At 52.5% G+C, this 21,815-nt stretch overlaps 1 protein-coding gene across 1 annotated transcript; it reads right to left on the minus strand.

The window, feature by feature from the left end:
* Positions 1 to 177: 177 nt before the first annotated feature.
* MASP2 (MBL associated serine protease 2) lies at positions 178 to 21,490 on the minus strand. Its single transcript, XM_049775299.1, has 10 exons — positions 20,737 to 21,490; positions 20,328 to 20,505; positions 19,060 to 19,191; positions 16,838 to 17,034; positions 16,620 to 16,767; positions 13,863 to 13,981; positions 8,366 to 8,444; positions 3,192 to 3,326; positions 2,637 to 2,711; positions 178 to 941 (listed from the first exon to the last, which is right to left on the minus strand). Exons 1-10 carry the CDS (start codon positions 21,394 to 21,396, stop codon positions 178 to 180), a joined length of 2,487 nt encoding a protein of 828 aa, XP_049631256.1. The 5' UTR covers positions 21,397 to 21,490.
* Positions 21,491 to 21,815: the final 325 nt, after the last annotated feature.

The raw sequence follows: 21,815 nt of genomic DNA on the forward strand, positions 1-21,815 counted from the left end.
AGCTTTACTGAGCGTGCTGTGAGCATTTTCTGTGGGGTCAGTGGGGAGAGGCAGCACCCTTAGGGTATGGAGCAGCATGTGGGAGTGGTGGCGGTTGCCACCTGGTGCTTTGCTAAGGCCTCGAGGCTGACCCTCTGGTGTTGCCAGGAGGGAAGCCCAGCCCAGGGCTGCAGGTGATTAAAAGTTACTCATGATGTTGTGGATCCAGGAGATGTAGTTGAGGACTTTGGTATAGACCCCGTACTGCTCTGCCTCCCCACAGTTTCTGGCCCCCCAGGAAACGATTCCGCCCACAAACCACCTCTGTGTCTCGGGGTCAAGAAACACCAGCGCCCCACCGCTGTCGCCCTTGCAGCTGTCCTTGCCGCCACCTTCCAGCCCCGCGCAGACCATGTTCTCAGTCACCCGGGCCTCGGGGATGGCCTTCCTTTCGTAGGCACGGGCACATGTCTGGTGGTCGGCCACGGGCACGTCCACGAACATCAGAGTTCGAGCGGGGAACCCCTTTTGGGTCAGCCCCCATCCAGATGCCGTGCCCAGGTCGTTGGTCTGCATGAAGGAACCTGCCGTGGGGCCCGGCAGGCAGATGGGCCGGATGTGGCTGTTGATGGGCACTCTGTCCTTCAGCTTGATGAGCGCGATGTCATGGTCGAAGCCAGCGCCGTGCCTGTAACCTTCGTGGATGAAGATGGCCTCGGCCCAGGCCTGTGTGTAGTCCGGTGACAGCCGCCGCAGGAGGCCCATCCTGATGTCCAGCTCCGAAGCCGCCTCCCTGTGCTCGTACACGGCATGGGCCGCCGTCAGGATCCAGCCGTCTGACAGCAGCGCACCCGCCGCCGTCCCTGCGCCCATCAGCAGGACTTGCCAAGGAAAGTCTCCGGGCTTGGCCTTTTGCCCTCCATAAATGCGGCCTTCGATGGTGCGAGATGACACCCCACACACTGGGCAGAGAGAGACCCGACTCAGGGAGGGCCCAGTGGGGAGGATTCCAGTTAGCACAAAAATCCTCCCCAAGGGGGCAGAGAGATAGCATGGAGGGAGGGCATTTGTCTTGCATGCAGAAGGACCATGGTTCGAATCCCAGCATCCCATATGGTCTCCTCCAGTCTGCCAGGAGAGATTTCTGAGCACAGAGCCAGAAGTAACTCCCGAATGCTGCCGGGTGTGAGCCCAAAACCAAAAAAAATAATGTCCTCCCCAGGCTGGAAAGGGGAACTTTGCTGTATTAGCTCCTAAGAAAATCGAATGGCAGATTGGGGGTGGGTGGGGTGTGTTGGAGCAAGAGCACAGCAGGGAGAGCATCTGCCTGGCACAGCTGGCCCTGGGTCCTTTGAGCACTGCCAGGAGTTACCCTTGAGCACGAACCGGGGTATGACCCTAAAACAAAATGATGGACACTCAGTGTCTGTCGTTAAGGCTAAGGCCACTGCCATGGTTTGGCCCAGTTCCTTTCCCCATCAATTACTGAAAATTTTGGATTTGGAGGCCAAGGAGCCCACTGGTTTCCTCCAGTCATCCCCTGACCGGACCTTTTTATTTTATTTATTTTTTGGTTTTTGGGCCACACCCGGTGATGCTCAGGGGTTACTCCTGGCTATATTCGCTCAGAAGTCGCTCCTGGCTTGGGGGACCATATGGGATGCCGGGGGATTGAACCGCGGTCCCTCCTAGGCAAGCGCTGGCAAGGCAGGCACCTTACCTCTAGCGCCACCGCGCCGGCCCTGACTGAACCATTTTTAATGGCTTTCAAAATTGGGGTATAAGGGCTGAGAGAGAACTTGGGTGGCAAATATGAATGCAGGTCTTAAGACCTGGGGTCTCTCCCCAACACCACATGGTCCCTGGGTGTGACCCCAAAACCTAACAATGAAATCATGGGCTATGGTTATTTTAGCCAGAAACCTTTAGGTTTATAAGTAGTTAGGGTCTAGTTAATTCTTCCAAGTCGGAAATTGGATTCTCGTTCCTAGTTACGGCCTTTGTTAGTGTAGGAAGCACTGCTTGTGGCAGAATATGATTATTAAACTTTGCTAAGCGTGTCAGCTAGAGTAAAAGGTTTAAAAAAAAACAACAACCGAATAATGTCGGTGTAATGAATATGTTACTACCTTTCTGGGTGCTTTATTTTTTAATTGCTTTGATTCAACTAGATCATCAGAGCCAATTTTGGTATTAAAATTGTTCTTTCCTTTAAGTCCTAGGAAAAGGCAAATGGCATTAATGTTCAAAAACTAGGTGTCATGAAAAACAATTGCTTAGGGAAATAATAAAGTTATTAGCTCTGGGTTTTATTAGCGCTTTTACAGAGAGGCAAAGGAACTCCGGCTGCTCCGCTTGGTGTTTATAAATGTATAACATGGTTCGAGGTCATTTTTTTTTAATCACTTAACATGTTTGCCTAGTTGTAAGGTCAAAAATAATAATCCACTGACTGATGTAGTGAGCAGCTAATCTCAGGGGTTGGGGGGATTTGCAGGAACAGAACTGGAGTTGGAATTACACTTTGGGCTGAGAACCTGGCGCTGAGGTGCCTTTTCTGCCGACCACAACGATTCCTCTTCCAACCGTCTCCCCACCCTTGCCGCTGCTGCTGCTGCTCACCACCACCATCACCACCACCCCTCGACGCATCTCACCAGGCTCACAGAAGGGCAGCGATCTCTCTCCTCCGGAACTGGTCCAGAATCCATCCCCCTCACACACGTACTCACCTGCAAATCATTGCAAAAGCAACCCTATTCGACTGCGTGGTGGTCATTTGCTTGAATACCCCCTTGGAAACTGTTGATGTTTGGGGGCCTCAGTGGGAACTACCAGAGGTGTCTGAATCGTTTTCCCACAATCGCAGCAATCGGGCGGGCTCGGCATTAACCGTGTTTGCTGCCAAGTGGGAACCTTTCAGATGTGTACCTTGAATATGTATGACCATCTCAAGTGCTTAATGATAAGGTTTTCGCCTCCTTCAATTAAACCATTTGGAATAGTTGCTTGTTTGTAGTCATTTACTAGATAAGATCTGTTTTCAGAGTCTCGCAAATTGGCACTAAAGTCACTCGAGCTGGAGCAGGTGGCGGGAAGTGGTTTTGGTCCAAGCCAAGCCCCCCAAAAAGTGGGTTCAAGTTGGGCAGGCAGTGTGGATGGCTGCTCCCGATTGTGCCCGTGTCCTTACCCCCAGCCCACGGGGTGCTCACCGTCACCCCTTTCCATCGTGTAGAAGGTCTCGTTACAGCGGTAGCGGATCACGGCTCTGTAGGTGGTCACGTCCGGCCCGGTGATATGCTCCACGTGGCCATTGGGCAGCTCATCAGGAGGGCCGCAGTCCACCTCTGGTGAAGGGGGGAGAGAGGTGGGTCAGCGGGGCACACCCCGAGTGGGGCACCAGCCCCCTGTATGCTGAACACAGCTTCCGGTGGAGGACATGGCCAGTGCAGAGGGAAATGTCCCAAAGGGAGGAGGCAAAGCCAGGTGGGCTTCCTAGACCCTCGCTAAACAGGCAGGCAGGCCCCGGGACAGCCCTTTCTCCACAGATGACGCTGTTGTGAGTGAAAAGGCCCCTTATTGCTAACTGAAGCCCCCGAGCTCCCTCGGGTGTGTCCCAGGGGTGAAACCTTGCAGGTGTGAGGCCCCGGGTTCAATCCCCAGCACCACATGCAAAAAAAAAAAAAAAGGCCGAAGCTATAACATAGAACTAGGGCATTTGCCTTGTACACAGCCTGTCCAGGATAGATGGTGGTTCAAATCCCGGCATACCATATGATCCTGCCAGGAGCGATTTCTGAGTGCAGAGCCAGGAGTAACAAGTAACACCCCTGAGTGCTGCCAGGTGTGACCCCCGCCCCCCCCCCCAAAAAAAAGGCTCGGTGGGGAGCTTGAACTCGGAGAAAAGGCTTCACAGAAACTCCTAGAGCAGACTGGTAGAAAAGGCCCAGCTTTGGGACATGGACCCCAACCACAGGAAACCAAGTATGGTTTGTGGGAGTCGGGTCCCCAAAAAAAGGCCAGAGAGGTATGAGGTTTGGGTCCGATTCTGGCCCCTGTGCCTCTCCCCAAGAACTGCCTGGAAAGGCTGGAGAGGTAGCACAGAGGTAAGGCATTATTTGCCTTGCACACCACCAGCATAGGACAGACGGTGGTTCAAATCCCGGCATCTCATATGGTCCTCTGAGCCGACCAAGGGCGATTTCTGAGCACAGAGCCAGGAGTAACCCCTGAGAGTGGCCAGGTATAACCCTACACCCCCCCAAAAAAAAACTGCCTGGAGTGACCCCAACAACAGCACTCGGTTTACTTTGGGAAAATAGCCCAATAGGTGTCAATTAATAACACATCGGGGGAGGGCATTTGCCTTGCACACAGCTGAATTGGGTTCAATCCCTGACATCCCATAGGGTACCCTGAACCTGCCAGGAGAGACCCCTAGCACTGCCAGCTGTGGCCCCAAAACCAAGAAAGCCCAATAAATTGAGGGTGCACATTGCTATTAGATGCACTATGCCATAATAAGTTAAAAATTTCCTGGCCAGGGGCCTGGCGAGACAGCATGGAGGTAAGGCATTTGTCTTCCATGCAGAAGGATGGTTGTTCGAATCCCAGCATCCCATATGGTCCCCTGAGCCTGCCAGGAGCGATTTCTGAGCATAGAGCCAGGAGTAACCCCTGAGCGCTGCCAGGTGTGTGTGACCCAAAAATAAAAAAAAAAAAATAATTTCCTGGCCATGAGCCGGAGAGATAGCACAGTGGTAAGGCATTTGCCTTGCATGTAGAAGGATGGTAGTTCGAATCCTGGCATCCCATATAGTCCCCCAAGCCTGCTGGGGGCAATTTCTGAGCTTAAAGCTAGGAGTAACCCCTGAGCGCTGCCGGGTGTGACCCAAAAACAACAACAACAAAAAAAAAAAACCAAATGTACCTGGCTATTGTATAAAATAATAAAAGGCCCTTTGGATGGGCTTGGATGGTGGTAGATGGTGATGGAGACCTTTCTCCTCCTGCCCAGAACCATTTGTATCCAACTCTTCCATCCTGCATCCATGCAAATCCCCTTTTGCCCCCTGAGGCCAAACCTTTTGTAACTTCCCCAAAATCCCCCCAGAAATGGGAAAGTCTTTATTTTTGTTTGTTTTGTTTTGTTTTGTTTTTGTTTTTGGGTTACACCCGGCGGTGCTCAGGGGTTACTCCTGGCAGTCTGCTCAGAAATAGCTCCTAGCAGGCACGGGGGACCATATGGGAGACCGGGATTCGAACCAACCACCTTTGGTCCTGGATCGGCTGCTTGCAAGGCAAACGCTGCTGTGCTATCTCTCCGGGCACGGGAAAGTCTTTCTTGTAGGTAAGGTTACACGAAGAATGCGGGGTGAGGTTACATCTGCTCCCCTTTTTTAAAATAAAAACAAAAGAGCATGAGTTATCCTTTGTTTTACCGGCTTCCGCTTATAGCCAAAGGCGGGTAATATTTCCAAAGCAACAAGGTTTAAAGTGAAAATTAACATATTAGCCTTTTCCAAAAACATAACTTTTCTGCAAAATACACCATACACCTGTAACTTAAAATTTTGTTAGGGCCCAGAGAGATAGTTGAGCATCGCTGGGTGTGACCCAAAAACTAAAAAAACAAACAAACAAACAAAATTTCGTTAATGCTTTCTACCAAGCACTATCCTGGAACTTCCTAGTTCCTATACCTCTTTTTTTTGTTTTTGTTTTTGGGCCACACCGGGGATGCTCAGGGTTACTCTCCCTCCTATACCTCTTAATGCTATTTAAAATCAAGCATTTTATCCTGGAACTTTCATGTTCCTATTATACATTTACCCATTTTCCTGGAATTTTTATGTTCCTATATAACCTTACCTACACACAATTACAAGATTATTTATACAGAACATACTGTGTGTGTGTGTGTGTGTGTGTGTGTGTGTGTGTGTGTGTGTGTGTGTGTGGTTTTTGGGTCACACCCGGCAGTGCTCAGGGGGTTTTCCTGGCTCCATGCTCAGAAATAGCTCCTGGCAGGCACGGAGGACCATATGGGATGCCGGGATTTGAACCGATGACCTGCATGAAAGGTAAACGCCTTACCTCTATGCTATCTCTCCGGCCCCCAGAACATACACTTTAAAAACAGGCTAATACACCAAAATACACAGTAAAACAAATTTGCAATTGAGAACATTAACTATAGAAAACAAAGTACATTTAAATCAGCAAGAAAATGACTTAGATTAAGAGATACACCTGAAGCAAAGCTAGATGCAGGCGGTTATAAACGTTTTAAACTTTTCAGTTGGCCTATACTAGTTATCTCCCTTTTAAAAAAAAATTCTTTTTTTTTTTTTTTTTTGGTTTTTGGGCCACACCCGGCGGTGCTCAGGGGTTACTCCTGGCTGTCTCTCAGAAATAGCTCCTGGCAGGCAACGGGGACCATATGGGACACCGGGATTCGGGATTCGAACCAACCACCTTTGGTCCTGGATTGGCTGCTTGCAAGGCAAACGCCGCTGTGCTATCTCTCCAGGTCCTCCCTTTTTAAATTTTTATTCCATCACCAAATTGACCAAACGTGAATACACTGTAGACATTTATCCCTTCACCAACACCATTTGCCCAGACGTGTAAAGTCTGTGGCTTCCCATTTAATCCCTTCACCTAAAACCATTTGTCCAATGTGAAAAGTCTGTGGACTTTTATCCCATCACCAACACCAATTGTTCAGACTTTGTAAAATCTGTGGGTTTCCCATTTTATCCCTTCACCTAAAATCATTTGTCCAGACTCTGGTCTTCTATGTGGCTTCACTTCCACGGGGTCCCAGCCAGAGTGACACAAGTTTGATCCTTGGCACCCCAGATGGTACACAGAGTGCTACCAATTATGGTCCCCAAAACAAAAAATTGCATAGGGGGATGGGCCAGAGAAATAGTTTTGGGATTAAAGCCTCCTCTTTCAACCCGAGTACAGTGGTAGGGTGTTTGCTTTGCACACAGACCACCCAGGACGAGCCAGGTTCAATCCCTGGCATTCCATATGGTCCCTCACCTGCCAGGAGCGATTTCTGAGCACAGAGCCAGGAGTGGCCCCTGAGTGGCGCCGACTGTGTCCCAAAAACCAAAAAAGTAAATAAAAGACCATGTGAGGAGCCAGGGACCAAACCCCTGTTAGCCTTGTTGTGCAAGTCAAACAATCCTCCCTGCTGTGCTATCACTCCGGCCACCTTTCAGCAAGGCCAGAAACCAGCTGCATGTAAGGCAAACACCTACCGTTGTGCTATCACTTCAGCCCCAATTTTTTTTGGGGGGGGGGGTCACACCTGGCAGCCCTCAGGGGTTACTCCTAGCTCTATGCTCAGAAATCTCTCCTGGCAGGCTCAGGGGACCATATGGGATGCTGGGATTCGAACCACCGTCCTTCTGCATGCAAGGCAAACACCCTACCTCCATGCTATCTCTCTGGCCCCCTTTAGCCCCATTTTTAATGGTGCTTTTTCTGTTTTAATTTTGGGGATTTTGTTTTTTGGGATTGATTTTTGTTTTGTTTTAGGGCCACCCCAGGCGGTGCTCAGGGCTTACACAGGAGTCACTCCTGGTGAGGATCGAGGTAACCTCTGTGGCGCTAGGGGTCAAGTTGGGTCAGTCGTGTGCAAGGCACCACCCACATTGTGCTGTCACTCCACAGTCCCCAATTATGGTTTTCTTTTTTTTTTTGGTTTTGGTTTTGGGGTTACACCTGGCAGTGCTCAGGGGTTACTCCTGGCATTATGCTCAGAAATCGCCCCTGGCAGGCACGGGAGACCATATGGGATGCCGGGATTCGAACCACGATCTTTCTCATGAAAGGCAAACACCTTACCTCCATGCTAGCTCTCCACCCCCCACCCAGTTATGGTTTTCTAAAGAAAATTCTTTTTTTTTTTTTTTTTTTTGGGCCACACCCGGCGGTGCTCAGGGGTTACTCCTGGCTGTCTACTCAGAAATAGCTCCTGGCAGGCACGAGGGACCATTTGGGACACCGGGATTCGAACCAACCACCTTAGGTTCTGGATCGGCTGCTTGCAAGGCAAACACTGCTGTGCTATCTCTCTGGGCCCTAAAGAAAATTCTTATCCTGGTAGCAAGGCTCCCCATCTTTCCTTTTGTTTCCTTTTGTTTAGGGGTTTTTCCTGACCCTGTGTTTGAGAATCACTCCTGCTGCTGCTCAGGGAACCCTCTGGGATGCCAAGGATTGAACCCAAGTTAGCGTGTGCCCGTCAGATGCCCTCCCCGATGGCCTATCACTCTCCAAAGACTCCCCTTTAGCCACTGTGTGCTCATTGGGGGATCCCTAGAGAACCAGGCAGGGATGGGGCAGGAGCAGGGCCGACGTCACACTATACCCCTGCACTCGGGCATTGGCTGGTCCCAGGTTCCATCCTTCTGACACACGGCAGCAAATGACACCAGCGCCACGGACCCCTAGGGAGGGATGGGATATCTCGTCATTTCCATTTCCAGGATGGCATCACCTAGTCCCTCCCGAGCTCCCAACCCTTCCTGTTCCGGTGCTTTTCCAGCACAGCGCTGGCAGACAGGCACAGGCCTGGCCAAGCACTGGGTGTGAGGACTCCGCTCCACCCCAGCAGTGGCCCACACCCCCTTTGCAACATGTCACTCTGTTTATGGTGAGCAGGGGACACCTGGAAGTGCTCAGGCATGACTCCTGCCTCTGTTCTCAGGGTGGTGGTAATTGGGGGACCTGATGTCATCATCGGGTGATGACCCAGGTCACCAGCCTCATGCCAGGCAAATGTCCCCTCCCACTCTGTACCATTGCTCCATTGTCCCCACTTTTTGTTTGTTTGTTTTTGGTTTTTGGGTCACACCCAGCGGCGCTCAGGAGTTACTCCTGGCTCTGTGCTCAGAAATCGCCCCTGGCAGACTCAGAGGACTATATGGGATGCCAGGAATCGAACCACCATTTCTTGGGTTGGCCTCATGCAAGGCAAATGCCCTATAGCTGTGCTATCTCTTCGGCCCCCTTTTTTGTTTGTTTGTTTGTTTTTGGGCCACACCTGGCATCGCTCGGGTTATTCCTGGCTCTGTGGCTCAGAAATTGCTCCTGGCAGGCTCGGGGGACCATATGGGATGCCAGGATTCGAACTACTGTCTTTTTGCATGCAAGGCAAATGCCTTACCTCCATGCTATCTCTCCGGCCCTTTGTCTTCTTTGTGTGTGTGTGTGTGTGTGTGTGTGTGTGTGTGTTTGTTTTTGTTTTTGGGTCTCACTTTGCAGTGCTCAGGGATTCCTCCTGGCTCTATGCTCAGAAATCGCTCCTGGCAGGCTCAGGGGACCATATGGGATGCCGGGATTCGAACCACCGTCCTTCTGCATGAAAGGCAAATGCCTTACCTCCATGCTATCTCTCTGGCCCTTTGTCTTCTTTGTGTGTGTGTGTGTGTGTGTGTGTGTGTGTGTGTGTGTGTGTGTGTGTGTATGTGTGTTTGTTTTTGTTTTTGGGTCCCACTTTGCAGTGCTCAGGGATTCCTCCTGGCTCTATGCTCAGAAATCGCTCCTGGCAGGCTCAGGGGACCATATGGGATGCCAGGATTCGAACCACCGTCCTTCTGCATGAAAGGCAAATGCCTTACCTCCATGCTATCTCTCTGGCCCCTCTCTGGCCCCTTTTTGTTTGTTTTTGAGAAGGGCACAGCCTCTATGACACTCAGGAGGCCACACCGTGCCAGGGATGGAACCCAAGCTCCTGCGGACAGAACACTGAACAACAGAGCAGTGTCCCCATCCCTTCTCCCTTCTTCCCTCCTTCCCTCCTACCATCCTTCCTTCCTTGCTCCCCTTTCTCCTCCTGTCTCTCCTTCCTCTCTCTGTCCTTCCGTATGGACTTCCTCCCTCCCTTCCTTCCTTTCTTTCTCCCTTCTTTTTCTTCCTTCCCTCCTTTCTTCTTTCTCCTCCCTTCCCTCATTTCCTTCTTTTCCTCCTATTCTCCCTCCTCCCTTCCTCCGTTTTTTCCATTCCTCCCTCTCTCCCTTTGGGCCCCTCCCTGTGTTGGGAAGTACTGCCTGTTTTATACTCTGGGGACCAACTCTTAGGGATCAACTCTAAGCCCCCACATGCAAATCACATAGTCAGCCCTTTGAACTCTCCAGCCCTGTCTCCACTTCAGTGAGAAGCACTAAGGAGGGCCAGGAGAGATAGCACAGTGGCGTTTGCCTTGCAAGCAGCCAATCCAGGACCAAAGGTGGTTGGTTCGAATCCCGGTGTCCCATATGGTCCCCCGTGCCTGCCAGGAGCTATTTCTGAGCAGACAGCCAGGAGTAACCCCTGAGCACCGCCGGGTGTGGCCCAAAAACCAAAAACCAAAAAAAAAAAAAAAAAAAGTAAAGGGGAAGGTGATTGCTTTGCACACAACTGACCTGGGTTTGCCCAGGTGGTCCCTGAGCATGCAGGAATGGCCCCTGAATGCAGAGCCAGGAGGGAGCCCTGAATGCCACCGGTGTGGTCCAACCACACACACACACACACACACACACACACACACACACACACACGCCACAAAAAAAAAAAAAAAAGAAGAAGAAGGGGCCAGAGTGACAGCACAGCAGTAAGACATGTTGTTTGTCTTGCACGAGGCCTACCCAGGACAGATGGTGGCTCAATTCTGGGCCATCCCATATAGTCCCCCGAGCCTGCCAGGAGCGATTTCTGAACGCAGAGCCAGGAGTAACCTCTGAGCGCTACCAGGTGTGACCCAAAAACCAAGAAAAAAGAAAAAGAAATAAAAAATGTAATAAATGAGCTGGAGCAACAAAACAGTGAGGAGGACCCTTGCCTTGCATGTTGCCAACCCATGTTCAATCCTTAGCATCCCATATGTTTTTTGTTTCTGTTTTGTATTTTGTTTTTGGGTCACACCTAGTGGCACTCAGGGGTTACTCTTGGCTCTGTGCTCAGAAATCACTCCTGGCAGATACCAGGGACCATATGGGATGCTGGGGATCGAACCCAGATCTTCTGCGAGCAAGGCAAGCATCTTACCCATTCTTACCCATTGTACTACCTCAATGGCCCCTTTGGATGATCAAAAAAATATGAGAAGTTGAGAAGCTAGGACTGGAGCGATAGTATAGTGGGGAAAATACTTGCTTTGTACATGGCTAGCCAGAGTTTGATCCTCAGCATCCATAGGGTCCCCTGAGCACTGCCAGGAATGAACCATGAGCACAGAGCCAGGAGTAACTTCTGAACACCACCAGGTATGGCCCAAACCAGAAAACAAAACAACTAAAAAAAAAAAAAAAGTTGCCGGAGTAATAGCATGGTGGGTAGAGCGTTTGTCTTGCACATGGTCAACCTGGGTTCCATCCCCAGCTTCCCCTGAGCCTGCCAGAAATAAATCACAAACAAGCACAGAGCCAGGAGTAAATCCTGAGCAATGCCAGGTGTGGCCCTCAAAACAAAACAAAAAGACAAACCAGGCACTGCTTATATTTGTCGTCCAAAGGTCTTTAAAAAAAAACACACAAAAGAACAACAACAAACGGGGCCTGGAGAGATAGCACAGCGGCGTTTGCCTTACAAGCAGCCGATTCAGGACCAAAGGTGGTTGGTTCGAATCCCGGACGCCTTACAAGCAGCCGATTCAGGACCAAAGGTGGTTGGTTCGAATCCTGGACGCCTTACAAGCAGCCGATTCAGGACCAAAGGTGGTTGGTTCGAATCCCGGTGTCCCATATGGTCCCCCGTGCCTGCCAGGAGCTATTTCTGAGCAGACAGCCAGGAGTAACCCCGAGCACTGCCAGGTGTGACTCAAAAACCAAAAAAAAAAAAAAAACCAAAAAAAAAAAAAAAACGGGGGGGGGTACTTCTCCCAACCAGAAGACAAGGGCAGAGTGGGCATCCTGGACCCTCACTCCCCTGCCCTTCTCCTGCACTGCACCGCTAGCTGGCACCTGTGTTATTACAGCCGACAGCGGGATTCGGTGCCAGTTAGGGGAGACATAAAGAGACGAAGCTTTTGGACCTGTGTCCCCAAAACAACGTTCTAAGCATTTTCACCCCCTCCAGAGTGGTCACTACCTGCTATTTATAACTTCGCAGACCCCGCGCTTTCCAGGAGCACTTTAATCCTGGAGTCCCCGGGAGTGCTGGCCCAAAGGTTATTTGACAGAAAGGAGGGACTTCGGAGCGTGATGTGTGCGCAGATCAGGTGAGTAGACGCTGCTCCTGCCTCAGCCCCTTCCCCTGGAGCCGTCCTAATGTGAGGTCGGGGGAAAGTTGTCTATTTTCGTCTCCGCTTTCCAAAGTGCTTTTCCGAAAAAGGGCCAATCAGAGCGGGGGGCTCAGCTCAGCCAGCTGCAGGCCAGCTCTGCACACAGGAAGTCAGCCCTTGTTTCCTAATGAAGCCTCACCCCCTGAGCACCCCTGGGAGAACCCCCTGAGCAGCCAGGAGAAGCCCTTCCTAAGCACTGCCAGGTACAGCAAAATTTAGAAATGAAAGGAAGGGATATTTCAGAGCCGGAGAGGCCGCACAGGAGAAAGGGGTTTCTCTTGCACACAGCTGACCTGGGTTTGATCCCCGACATCTCAAATGCCCCCCCCCCCCACCAGTCCAGCCAGGAGAGTCAGATATAAGCCCTGAGCACTCTCAGGTCTGGCCCAAAACAAAGCAAAAGGACATTTTCAGAGGGGTTTGTTTTCTTTTTATTTGGGCCACACCTAGCGGCACTCGGGTTACTCAGAAATTACTCCTGGGGCCGGAGAGATAGCACAGCATTATGGTATTTGTCTTGCACGCAGCTGACCCAGGACGGATGGTGGTTCGAATCCCAGTATCCCATATGGTCCCCAAAGCCTGCCAGGAGCAATTTCTGAGCCAGGAGTAACCTCCTGTAATGCCTCGAGGTGTGGCCCAAAACCCAAAGAAGAAAATCCCCCCCAAAATAAATAACTCCTGGCAGGCTTGGGGACCGTATAGAATGCCAGAGATCCTATATGACCCTATGGGATCCCCAGTCGGCCATTTGCAAGGCCCTCCCCACTGTGTTATCGCTACAGCCCCAACACCTGTGTTTGTGTGTGCACGTGTGTTTTTAGTTTGTTAGTTTTATTGCCCCCCACCCCCAAAACAGTCAATGATGCTCAGGGGTTCCTCCTGGCTCTGCACTCAGGAATTACCCCTGGCAGTGCTTAGGGGACCATGTGGGATCTCAAGCATGGGTCTCCCATGTGCAAAGCCAACACCCTCCCCTGCCTGCTGTGCTGCCACTCAGGCCCTCACACCTGGTAGTTTAAATGTATTTAAAATGTCTCTTGGGGGGGGCCGAAGAGATAGCATGGAAGTAAGGCGTTTGCCTTGCATGCAGAGGGATGGTGGTTCGAATCCCGGCATCCCATATGGTCCCCCATGCCTGCCAGGAGCGATTTTTGAGTGTAGAGCCAGGAGTAACCCCTGAGCGCTGCCAGGTGTGACCCAAAAACAATAAATAAATAAATAAATAAATAAATAAATAAATAAATAAATAAATAAATAAATAAATAAAATAAATAAAATGTCTTCTGAGGGGCAATAGCATAGCAGGTAGGGCATTTGCTTTGTACGGGCCCACACGGATTCAATCCCCGGCATCTCATATGATCCCCGTGAGCCTGCCAGGAGTCATTTCTGAGCGCAGAGCCAGGAGTAACCCCTGGGCACCGCCGGGTGTGGCCCCAAGCCACATACTTTGCTGGCAGGAGGCCCGAGTTCAATCCCTAGAACCACCTGTTCCCCCAAGCACCTCCATGAGAAACCCCTGAGCATCATGGGGTGTTGCCCCACTCACCCACTCCAAAACATGACACGAACTCTGTCCTGGTGCCCGAACCCTGTGTCTTACCCTCATGAGCTCAAAGCCAGGCTCGCAGAGGACCGAGATGCGGTCTGTCAGCACGTACTGGGCTTGCACCGGCGAGATGCGGCCATGCGGTGGCGCTGTCGGATCAGGGCAGGGCTGAGCTGCACGGAGGGAGCAAGTGTGTTGGCTGCGAGGGCGCCCACAACCTTGGAATAAGCAACTTGGGGGTCCCTGTTCCATGGGTTTTTTTTTTTTTGAGGGGGGTTAGTTTGTTCCCACACCCAGCACCCAGCGGTGCTCAGGGTTCCTGGTTCTGCACTCAGGAATCCCTTCTGGCAGGACTCAGGGATCAAATTCCTACTTCCAACATCAAAGAGCAAATTCCAGCCCTTTGGACCATCTGTTTCCCCCTGGCCCGAAGCTCTTTGTTTGTTTGGTTGGTTTGGGGGACATCACAGCCAGTGGCTCTTAGGGGTTCCTCTTGGCTACTGCTCAGGAATTACTCCTGGCATCTTGGGGGGCATATGGGATGCCAGAGATCAAATCCAGCCCTTCCCACTGTTCCAATGCTCCAGTCTCTGTTTTGTTCTGCTGTTGGGCCACACCTGGAGATACTCCAGCCATCACTCCTGGCAGGCTCAGGGGAACAGATGGGATGCCTGAGATGGAACCGGTTCTCCTTCATGCAAGGCAAATGCCCTCCGCGCTGTGCTTTCACAGGACCCTGAAACTTTATTTTTTAGCTATATTTGAAGAAAATACACCAAATAGTTGACACAATTGACTATAATACATTTATTTCCAGATAAGTGAGAGCAAAGTTATTTTAAAAAATGATTAGAGGAGGGTCGGAGAGATAGCACAGCAGTAAGGCGTTTGCCTTAGATGCAGAAGGACGGTGGTTCGGATCCCGGCATCCCATATGGCCCCGGAGCCTGCTGGAAGCGATTTCTGAGTGTAGAGCTAGGAGGAACCCCTGAGCACTGCCGGGTGTGACCCCCCCAAAAAAAAAATTAGAGGGGGCTGGAGCGGTTGCACAAGTGGTAGGGCATTTTCCTTGTACAAGCTAACCTAGGATGGACTGTGGTTTGATCCCCGGCATCCCATAATGGTCCCCCAAGCCAGGAGCGATTTCTGAGCACATAGCCAGGAGTAACCCCTGAGCATCAACAGGTGTAGCCCAAAAAAGCAAAAAAAATAAATAAATAAAAAAGAGATGGGGGGCCAGAGTGATAGCACAGTGGTATTTGGTTGACCTGTGACAGACCCAGGTTTTATTCCTGGCATACCATATGATCCCCCAAGCCTACCAGGAGTTATTTCTTTTCTTTCTAAGCGCAGAGCTAGGAATAACCCCTGAGCACTGCTGGGTGTGGCCCCAAAACAAAATAAAACAAATTAAAATAAAAAGATTAATTTCTGAGCATAGAGCCAGAAGTAACCCCTGAGCGCTGCCGGATGTGACACAAAAACCAAAAAAAAAAAAAAATAGTAATAAAAAAATTAAAAGATTAGAAGGAAAAGAAAAGGGACCAGAGAGATAGCATGGAGGCAAGGCATTTGCCTTGCATGCAGAAGACTGTGGTTCAAATCCCGGGGTCCCATATGGTCCCCTGAGCATTCCAGAAAGAAAAGAAAAATTAAGGAAGAGAAGAAGGGGCCGGGCGGTGGCGCTGGAGGTAAGGTGCCTGCCTTGCCTGCGCTAGCCTAGGACGGACCGCGGTTCGATCCCCCGGCGTCCCATATGGTCCCCCAAGAAGCCAGGAGCAACTTCTGAGTGCATAGCCAGGAGTAACCCCTGAGTGTCACAGGGTGTGGCCCCCCCCCAAAAAAAAAGTGAAAAAAAAAATAAAAAAAAAAAGGAAGAGAAGAAGGAAAATTAAAAAAAAAAAAGAAGAAGAAGAAGAAGAAGGATGAGGCCGGAGCAATAGCACAGTGGTAGGGCAAGTGGCTGACTCAGGACCTGGGTTCAACGGCGTCCCCTTGAGCCAGGAGCAATTTCTGAGCACGTAGCCAGGAGTAACCATGGTGTGGCCCAAAAACAAAATAAATAAATAAATAAATAAATAAATAAATAAATAAATAAATAAAAATAAAAAAAAAGAAAGAAAGAAAAAAGAAGTACAGTGGCAAGCCCATTTCTGAAAACTATTATATCTTCAATGAAGTCAACGGAGGCCCTGAAGCTCCTTAATTTTTTTTTGGGGGGGGTCACACTCGGCAGCGCTCAGAGGTTACTCCTGGCTCTATGCTCAGAAATCGCTCCTGGCAGGCTCGGGAGACCATATGGGATGCTGGGATTCGAACCACCGTCCTCCTGCATGCAAGGCAAACGCCTTATCTCCATGATATCTCTCCAGCCCTTGAAACTCTTTTTTTTTGGTGGGGGGGCATATGGGATGCTGGGGATAAAACCTGGGTCAGCTGTGTGCAAGGCAAAGGCCCTGTGCCCTACCTACTGTGCTATCGCTCTGGCCTGGCCCTGAAGCTCTTGATCTGCAAATCACTTAAGATGGAGAAAGAGCTGGCTAGGGTGGAGCAGTCTCCCCAAGACTGAGAATCCACCAGAAGGCTTGGACTGTGCAGGGACCCCCATCCTGCTGGGCAATGAGGTGCCAGCCCATCTCTGGGCTTTGTATCTGACATGGCTCAGGAAAGGGCTGTGTATGCTCCCATCTGTCTGTTCTCATCAGTCACTTTTCAGCCCCCCTTTGGGTCTCTTCTTGCACTTCCCAGGAAGACCTGAGCTGGCCGCTTTGGGGTGCACAGGTCTTCCTGGGGGGCTTTTCCCGCACCTACCTGTGCCTCTGTAGCGAATCTTCCAGCCTCTGTGGGTCCCCGAGTCGTCAGTGACGAAGTTGACGGTCACCATGTGGCTCTTAGTGTCGATCTGAGGCGGCAGGGTCCCCCCGCAAAACGGGCCGTACTCTTTGCTGTGTGTGTGGATCTGAGAAGGCCCCCCTCCCCGTCACTCGGCAGCACTGGCACTGGGGGTCAGGGGAAGGGGCAGGACCCACCTTTAGGGAGTCATAGGGACACTGGACTTCGGGGTGCGCTTCCACATCGAAGGTCTCCACGAAGTCCAGGATAATGCTGAACCCCTCCTCCAGGCGGATGCTGTAGGTGCAACTGGACAGTTTGGGGTACGGCTGCGGATATTCAGGGCTACTGAGCACCCCTGACCGGTCGGTGAAAACCTGACCCGAGCACAGGGCTGGAGGGGGAGGACAGGCGTGAGCTGGGCAGGGCAGGGGGTGCCTCACCAAGCCTTTGGGGTCAGTTTAGGGGATTCCAGAAATAGCAGTTTCTTTGTTTATTCTTTTTAGGGGGGTTGGACCATACTTGGCGGTGCTCAGGGATTCCTCCTGGCTCTGAGTTCAGAAATTACTCCTGGCAGGTTCCGGGGACCATATGAGATGCCTGGAATTGAACCCAGGTCCGTCCTGGGTCTGCTGTGTGCAAGGCAAATGCCATACCGCTGTGCTACCGCTCTGGCCTCCTTTTTTTGTTTGGTTGTTTTTGGGGCCATACTTCGCAGTGGTTCTGCACTCAAGAATCATTCCTGATGGGGCTCAGGGGACCCTATGTGGTGTCAGGAATTGAACCCAGGCCATCTGCGTGCAAGGCAAACGCTCTCCCCACTGTGCTATGGCTCTGGCCCACAGTGGTTTCTTGGAAGTAAATTCTTACATTTTCCGAGATGTAAAAGCTCTGGCTGGGGGGCCCAACTGGGGGGCCCTGGGTCAGGAGCACAGTCCTGAGAGTGAGGTGAGGGGGGCCTAGGTATGCATAGAAGTAGGGGTTCTTTTTGTTCCTCAGGGCATTCGGCAGGAGGAATTGATGCCTATGGCCAGCTGGGGCTTGAGTGTAAGGAAGGACGAGGTGGGAGGATAAGAGTGTGGCTGCTTCACACTTCCTTGTTCTCCTCACCTTGTACCTACCCAGGGGACCCCCAAGTCGTCTTTGGGGCCTTCCCTTGAGTCAGGCCAGCGCAGGGGAGCCCAAGGGCCTGTAGGGGCCTGGATGCCCTTAGCTTAGCATCCCAGGCTTACCCCTATTCAGGCCTCAGTGCCTACTTCCAACCAATGCCAAGGGGTAAGGGGTCCAGAGGAAGGGCAGAAAGGCATCCCCATTCCCTCCTCCAGAGAGACTCAGCGACAGGTGGGCGGAACCAGCTCTTTTATTTAGGTCCGGGGGTGAAGGGCCCAGCTCAGCTTCCACCTGCAGGGCAGATGCCCGCCAGAGGGGGATGCTAGACACGCTTCTCTGAAAGACAGAAGAGAGTGGAGCGGGCAGTGGGGGGTGTCCTGGGGGGCCAGAGGGCAGGGGTAGTGGAGGCGGGAGGGGGGCGAAGATCAGCCTGCTTGGTCTGGGACTCCTACCTGGGAGCTTCCCTCTGCCCTACCCTGCTCCATCCAGTCTCTTAAGTTTTCTATTTGGTTTTTGGGCCACACCCAGCAGTGCTCAGGCGTTACTCCTGGCTTTGTGCTCAGGGGACCCCAAAGGATGCTGGAGATGGTCCTCAGGTCTGCTGTGTGCAAGGCAAGCGTCCTGTCTGCTGTGTTATCTCTCTGGTTTCTCTCTCTCTTTTTTTTTTTTTTTTTTTTGGTTTTTGGGCCACACCCGGCGTCGCTCAGGGGTTACTCCTGGCTGTCTGCTCAGAAATAGCTCCTGGCAGGCCCGGGGGACCATATGGAATTCTGGGATTCGAACCAACCACTTTAGGTCCTGGATCGGCTGCTTGCAAGGCAAACACCGCTGTGCTATCTCTCGGGGCCCTCTCTGGTTTCTCTAGCCCCTACCTGTCCTTTATCTTTTGGGAGAGGGGGAGGCACATCTGGTTGTACTCAGGGGTCACTCCTGGTTCTGCACTCAGGAATCACTCCTGGTGATGTTCTGGAACCATACAGGATCCCGGGGATCGAACCTGGGTGGGCCGTGTGCAAGACAAGTGCCCTCCCACTGTACTCTCCCTCTGGCCCCGTTAACCTTTCTCTCTTGTTCTCTGTGCAGGGTGTGGAGTCACTGGCTCAGCCCCCTTTCTGGAAAGCCAGCACCTTTCTGCAGGGTGCTTGTGTGAGCCAGGCCAGGTCCCCCAGAGTCTCCAGGGCAGAGAGGGCCCCACAGTGCTGACAGTAAGAGAAGGAGGAGGAGCAGGAAGAGGAGAAGGAGGAAGAGGAGGAAGAAGAAAAGGAGGAGGAAGAAGAGGAAGAGCCCCTGGCCAGAAGCCCAGGCTCACCTGAGCAGGTGCGTTGGTTCCTATGCAGGGTGTATCCAGCCCGGCAGGAGCAGTAGAAACCGCCCAGGTGGTTGTGACAGTGATGGTCACACACAGGCGGCTCATCTGGGGACACCTGGCACTCGTCGATGTCTGTGGGGGCGAGAGGGAGCAGCAGGGAATGGCAGGATGTGAGCTAGGCTGGGAGGGGCACCACTGGCCCCTTGTGCCCACCAGCTTGAAGGCGGCCCCAGGCTGGGTGCTGCGAATGGATTTGGGCCACACCTGGAGGTTACTCCTGGCTCAGTGCTCAGGAATCACTCCTGGTGGGGCTCAGGGGACCATGAATGGGGTGCTGAGGATAGAACCAGGGCTGGCTATACCAGTCCATTGGCCCTCCCCTGTACTCTCTTATGTGGCCTTTTCCATTTGTTTGTTTGTTTGTTTGTTTGTATTTGGGCCTCATCCAGTGGTGCTCAGGGATGTCTTCTGACTCCGCTCAGGCATCACTCTGGAGGACTCCGGGCCACACGGGATGTTGGGATTGAACCCAGGTCAGCCACGCCGTGCAAGGCAAATGCCCTCCCAGCTGTGCTATTATTGCTCCTGCCTCAGCTCGCATGGCCTTTTCTTTTTAATGTATTTACTTATTTATTTTGGGGTTTCTTTGGCCACACTTGGCGGTATTCATGGGTTACTCCTGGCTCTGAGCTCGGAAATTGCTCCTGATTGCATGCTCAGGGACCATATGGGATGCTGGGATCAAACCCAGGTCCGTCCTGAATCAAACACCCTACCGCAGTGCTATCACTCCAGCCCCATTGTGTTGCCTTTTTGGAATCAACCAGCACATGGGATGCCGGAGTGATAGCACAGTGGTAGGGCGTTTGCCTTGCACACCGCCAACTTTGGACGGACCCCTATTCGATTCCCAGCATCCCATAGGGTCCCCTGGGCCTGCTGGAACGACTTCTAAGCACAGATTCAGGAATAACCTCTGAGCACCTTTGGGTGTGACCCCAAAACAAACAAACAAACAACAACAACAGCAGCACATCTGTGCCTTGTTTCAGACTGAGCTCAGACCCTACAGAGCACAGAGGTTGAGTCACTTGGCTGGTCACACAGAGACAGCTGCAGAATTCGCTGGAGACAGGCAAATCTTCACTGGGCTTGAATGCTGGGAGGGAGGTCGGCTGGTACCAAGGCCCCTTATGTCCCTGAGTGTGGCATCTGTCCAGCCTCAGAGGAGTGGGTTGGGGGCTGGGATTGGGGGCCTGGCCACTCACCCTCAGCTGCATAGAAGGCCTCGAACCCCGAGAAGGGCTTCTCGTTGGAGTAGTCGGAGTGGAAGGTCACGTCCAGGTGGGACCCGGGCGACAGGAACTGGTCAGTGCCCGGTGCCCGCTCGGTGTCGGTGCTCTCCTGCCCACACAGCGTGGCCAGCACCTTGTTCCCAAAGCTCAGCTGTGGAGTTGGGGTTCGTGAGGTCAGAGGTCACAGGGGTCTTGGGGCACAGGGGTGGGGTTCATGGGGGTCTGGGCCCCAGGGGTTGGGGGGCTCAAGCCTACCTACCTCCTCTCTCCTTTCCTCCCCTCCCTCCTCCCTTACTCCCTCCTCATTCACTCCCTGCTCCCTACCTTCTTCCCCACCTTCCTCTCCTCCCTCCTCCCGCCCCAGCCCTGGTCCTAACCCCACCTGGACGAAGTCATACTCGCAGAGGTAGGACAGCTCCAGGTTGAAGTGCGTGAAGTAGAGGCGCAGGCGGTAGCCCGGAGGTGCTGTCAGGTTCCAGCGCAGTACCTGATTGTTGGGGTACCCGCCCGGGAAGCCGGGCGACGCCAGGCGCCCAAACACGGGCTCAGGCCACCCAGGCCCAGCCATTGCCATGGAGGTCTGGGGCAGGGCCAGGAGGAGGAGCAGGCCCAGGGCCCTGCAGGGGTCCAGGGATCCATGCCCCACACCCCGCGCCTGCACCCCTGCCTGGGGTCGTCCTGTTCTCTGCATGGCGCCTCCGGCACTCCAGCCCTGCTCACCTTTGGTCTGTTTGTCCTGCGCCCGACCTGCCCCCGCCCCAGCTCCAGCCAGCATTTCTGGGAAGCTGCCCTGTGACCCCACAGGGCCACCAGGCCAGGAGCCAGAGCTGGTGCGATGTCCGTCTGCCCTGGCCCGTTTCCTCTGTGGCCTCCAGAATTGCTGAGGACTTCCAGGAGGAGGTGAGCCAGGACCCAGGAGTGTTGGCCACGATAGAAGGTATATCAGTGTCTTGGGCCCGGGCTGAGGCATCAACACCTCATGTGACATCAGCCTGGGTCCCAGTGCCCCAGCCCTGAGGTTGGGCTCATTCTGCACCTGCATGCCAGGCAGCCCCACTTCTGCCCCTGAGCGGTGAGGTGGGGGTGCTGGAGCACCCCAGGGGCAGGTACTTGCCTCACAAATGGTCAACCCTTCTGCAATCTCTCAGCACCACTGGGTGTGACACCCCCAATTTATTCCTGGCTCTGCACCCAGGGATCAGTCCTGGCAGGCTCAGGAGACCTAAGGAGACAGGGGACATCGGAGATCTGTAAGATGACACCCAGCTATTAAAGGCATTCCCCCACTTTCCTCTTTCCAACCCGAAGACCTCCACAATGGTGATTTGACTCTCTGGTGGCTTATCACCATGATGGCCTCCTCGAGCTGGACTGAGGGTGCAGTGCTCATCATGGAACATAGGTGCACATGACCCCCTTTCTTTTTTTTTTTTTGTTTTGTTTTGTTTTGTTTTTTTTGTT

This window comes from Suncus etruscus, chromosome 6 (genome assembly GCF_024139225.1).
Source record: "Suncus etruscus isolate mSunEtr1 chromosome 6, mSunEtr1.pri.cur, whole genome shotgun sequence".
Lineage (NCBI taxonomy): Eukaryota > Metazoa > Chordata > Mammalia > Eulipotyphla > Soricidae > Suncus > Suncus etruscus.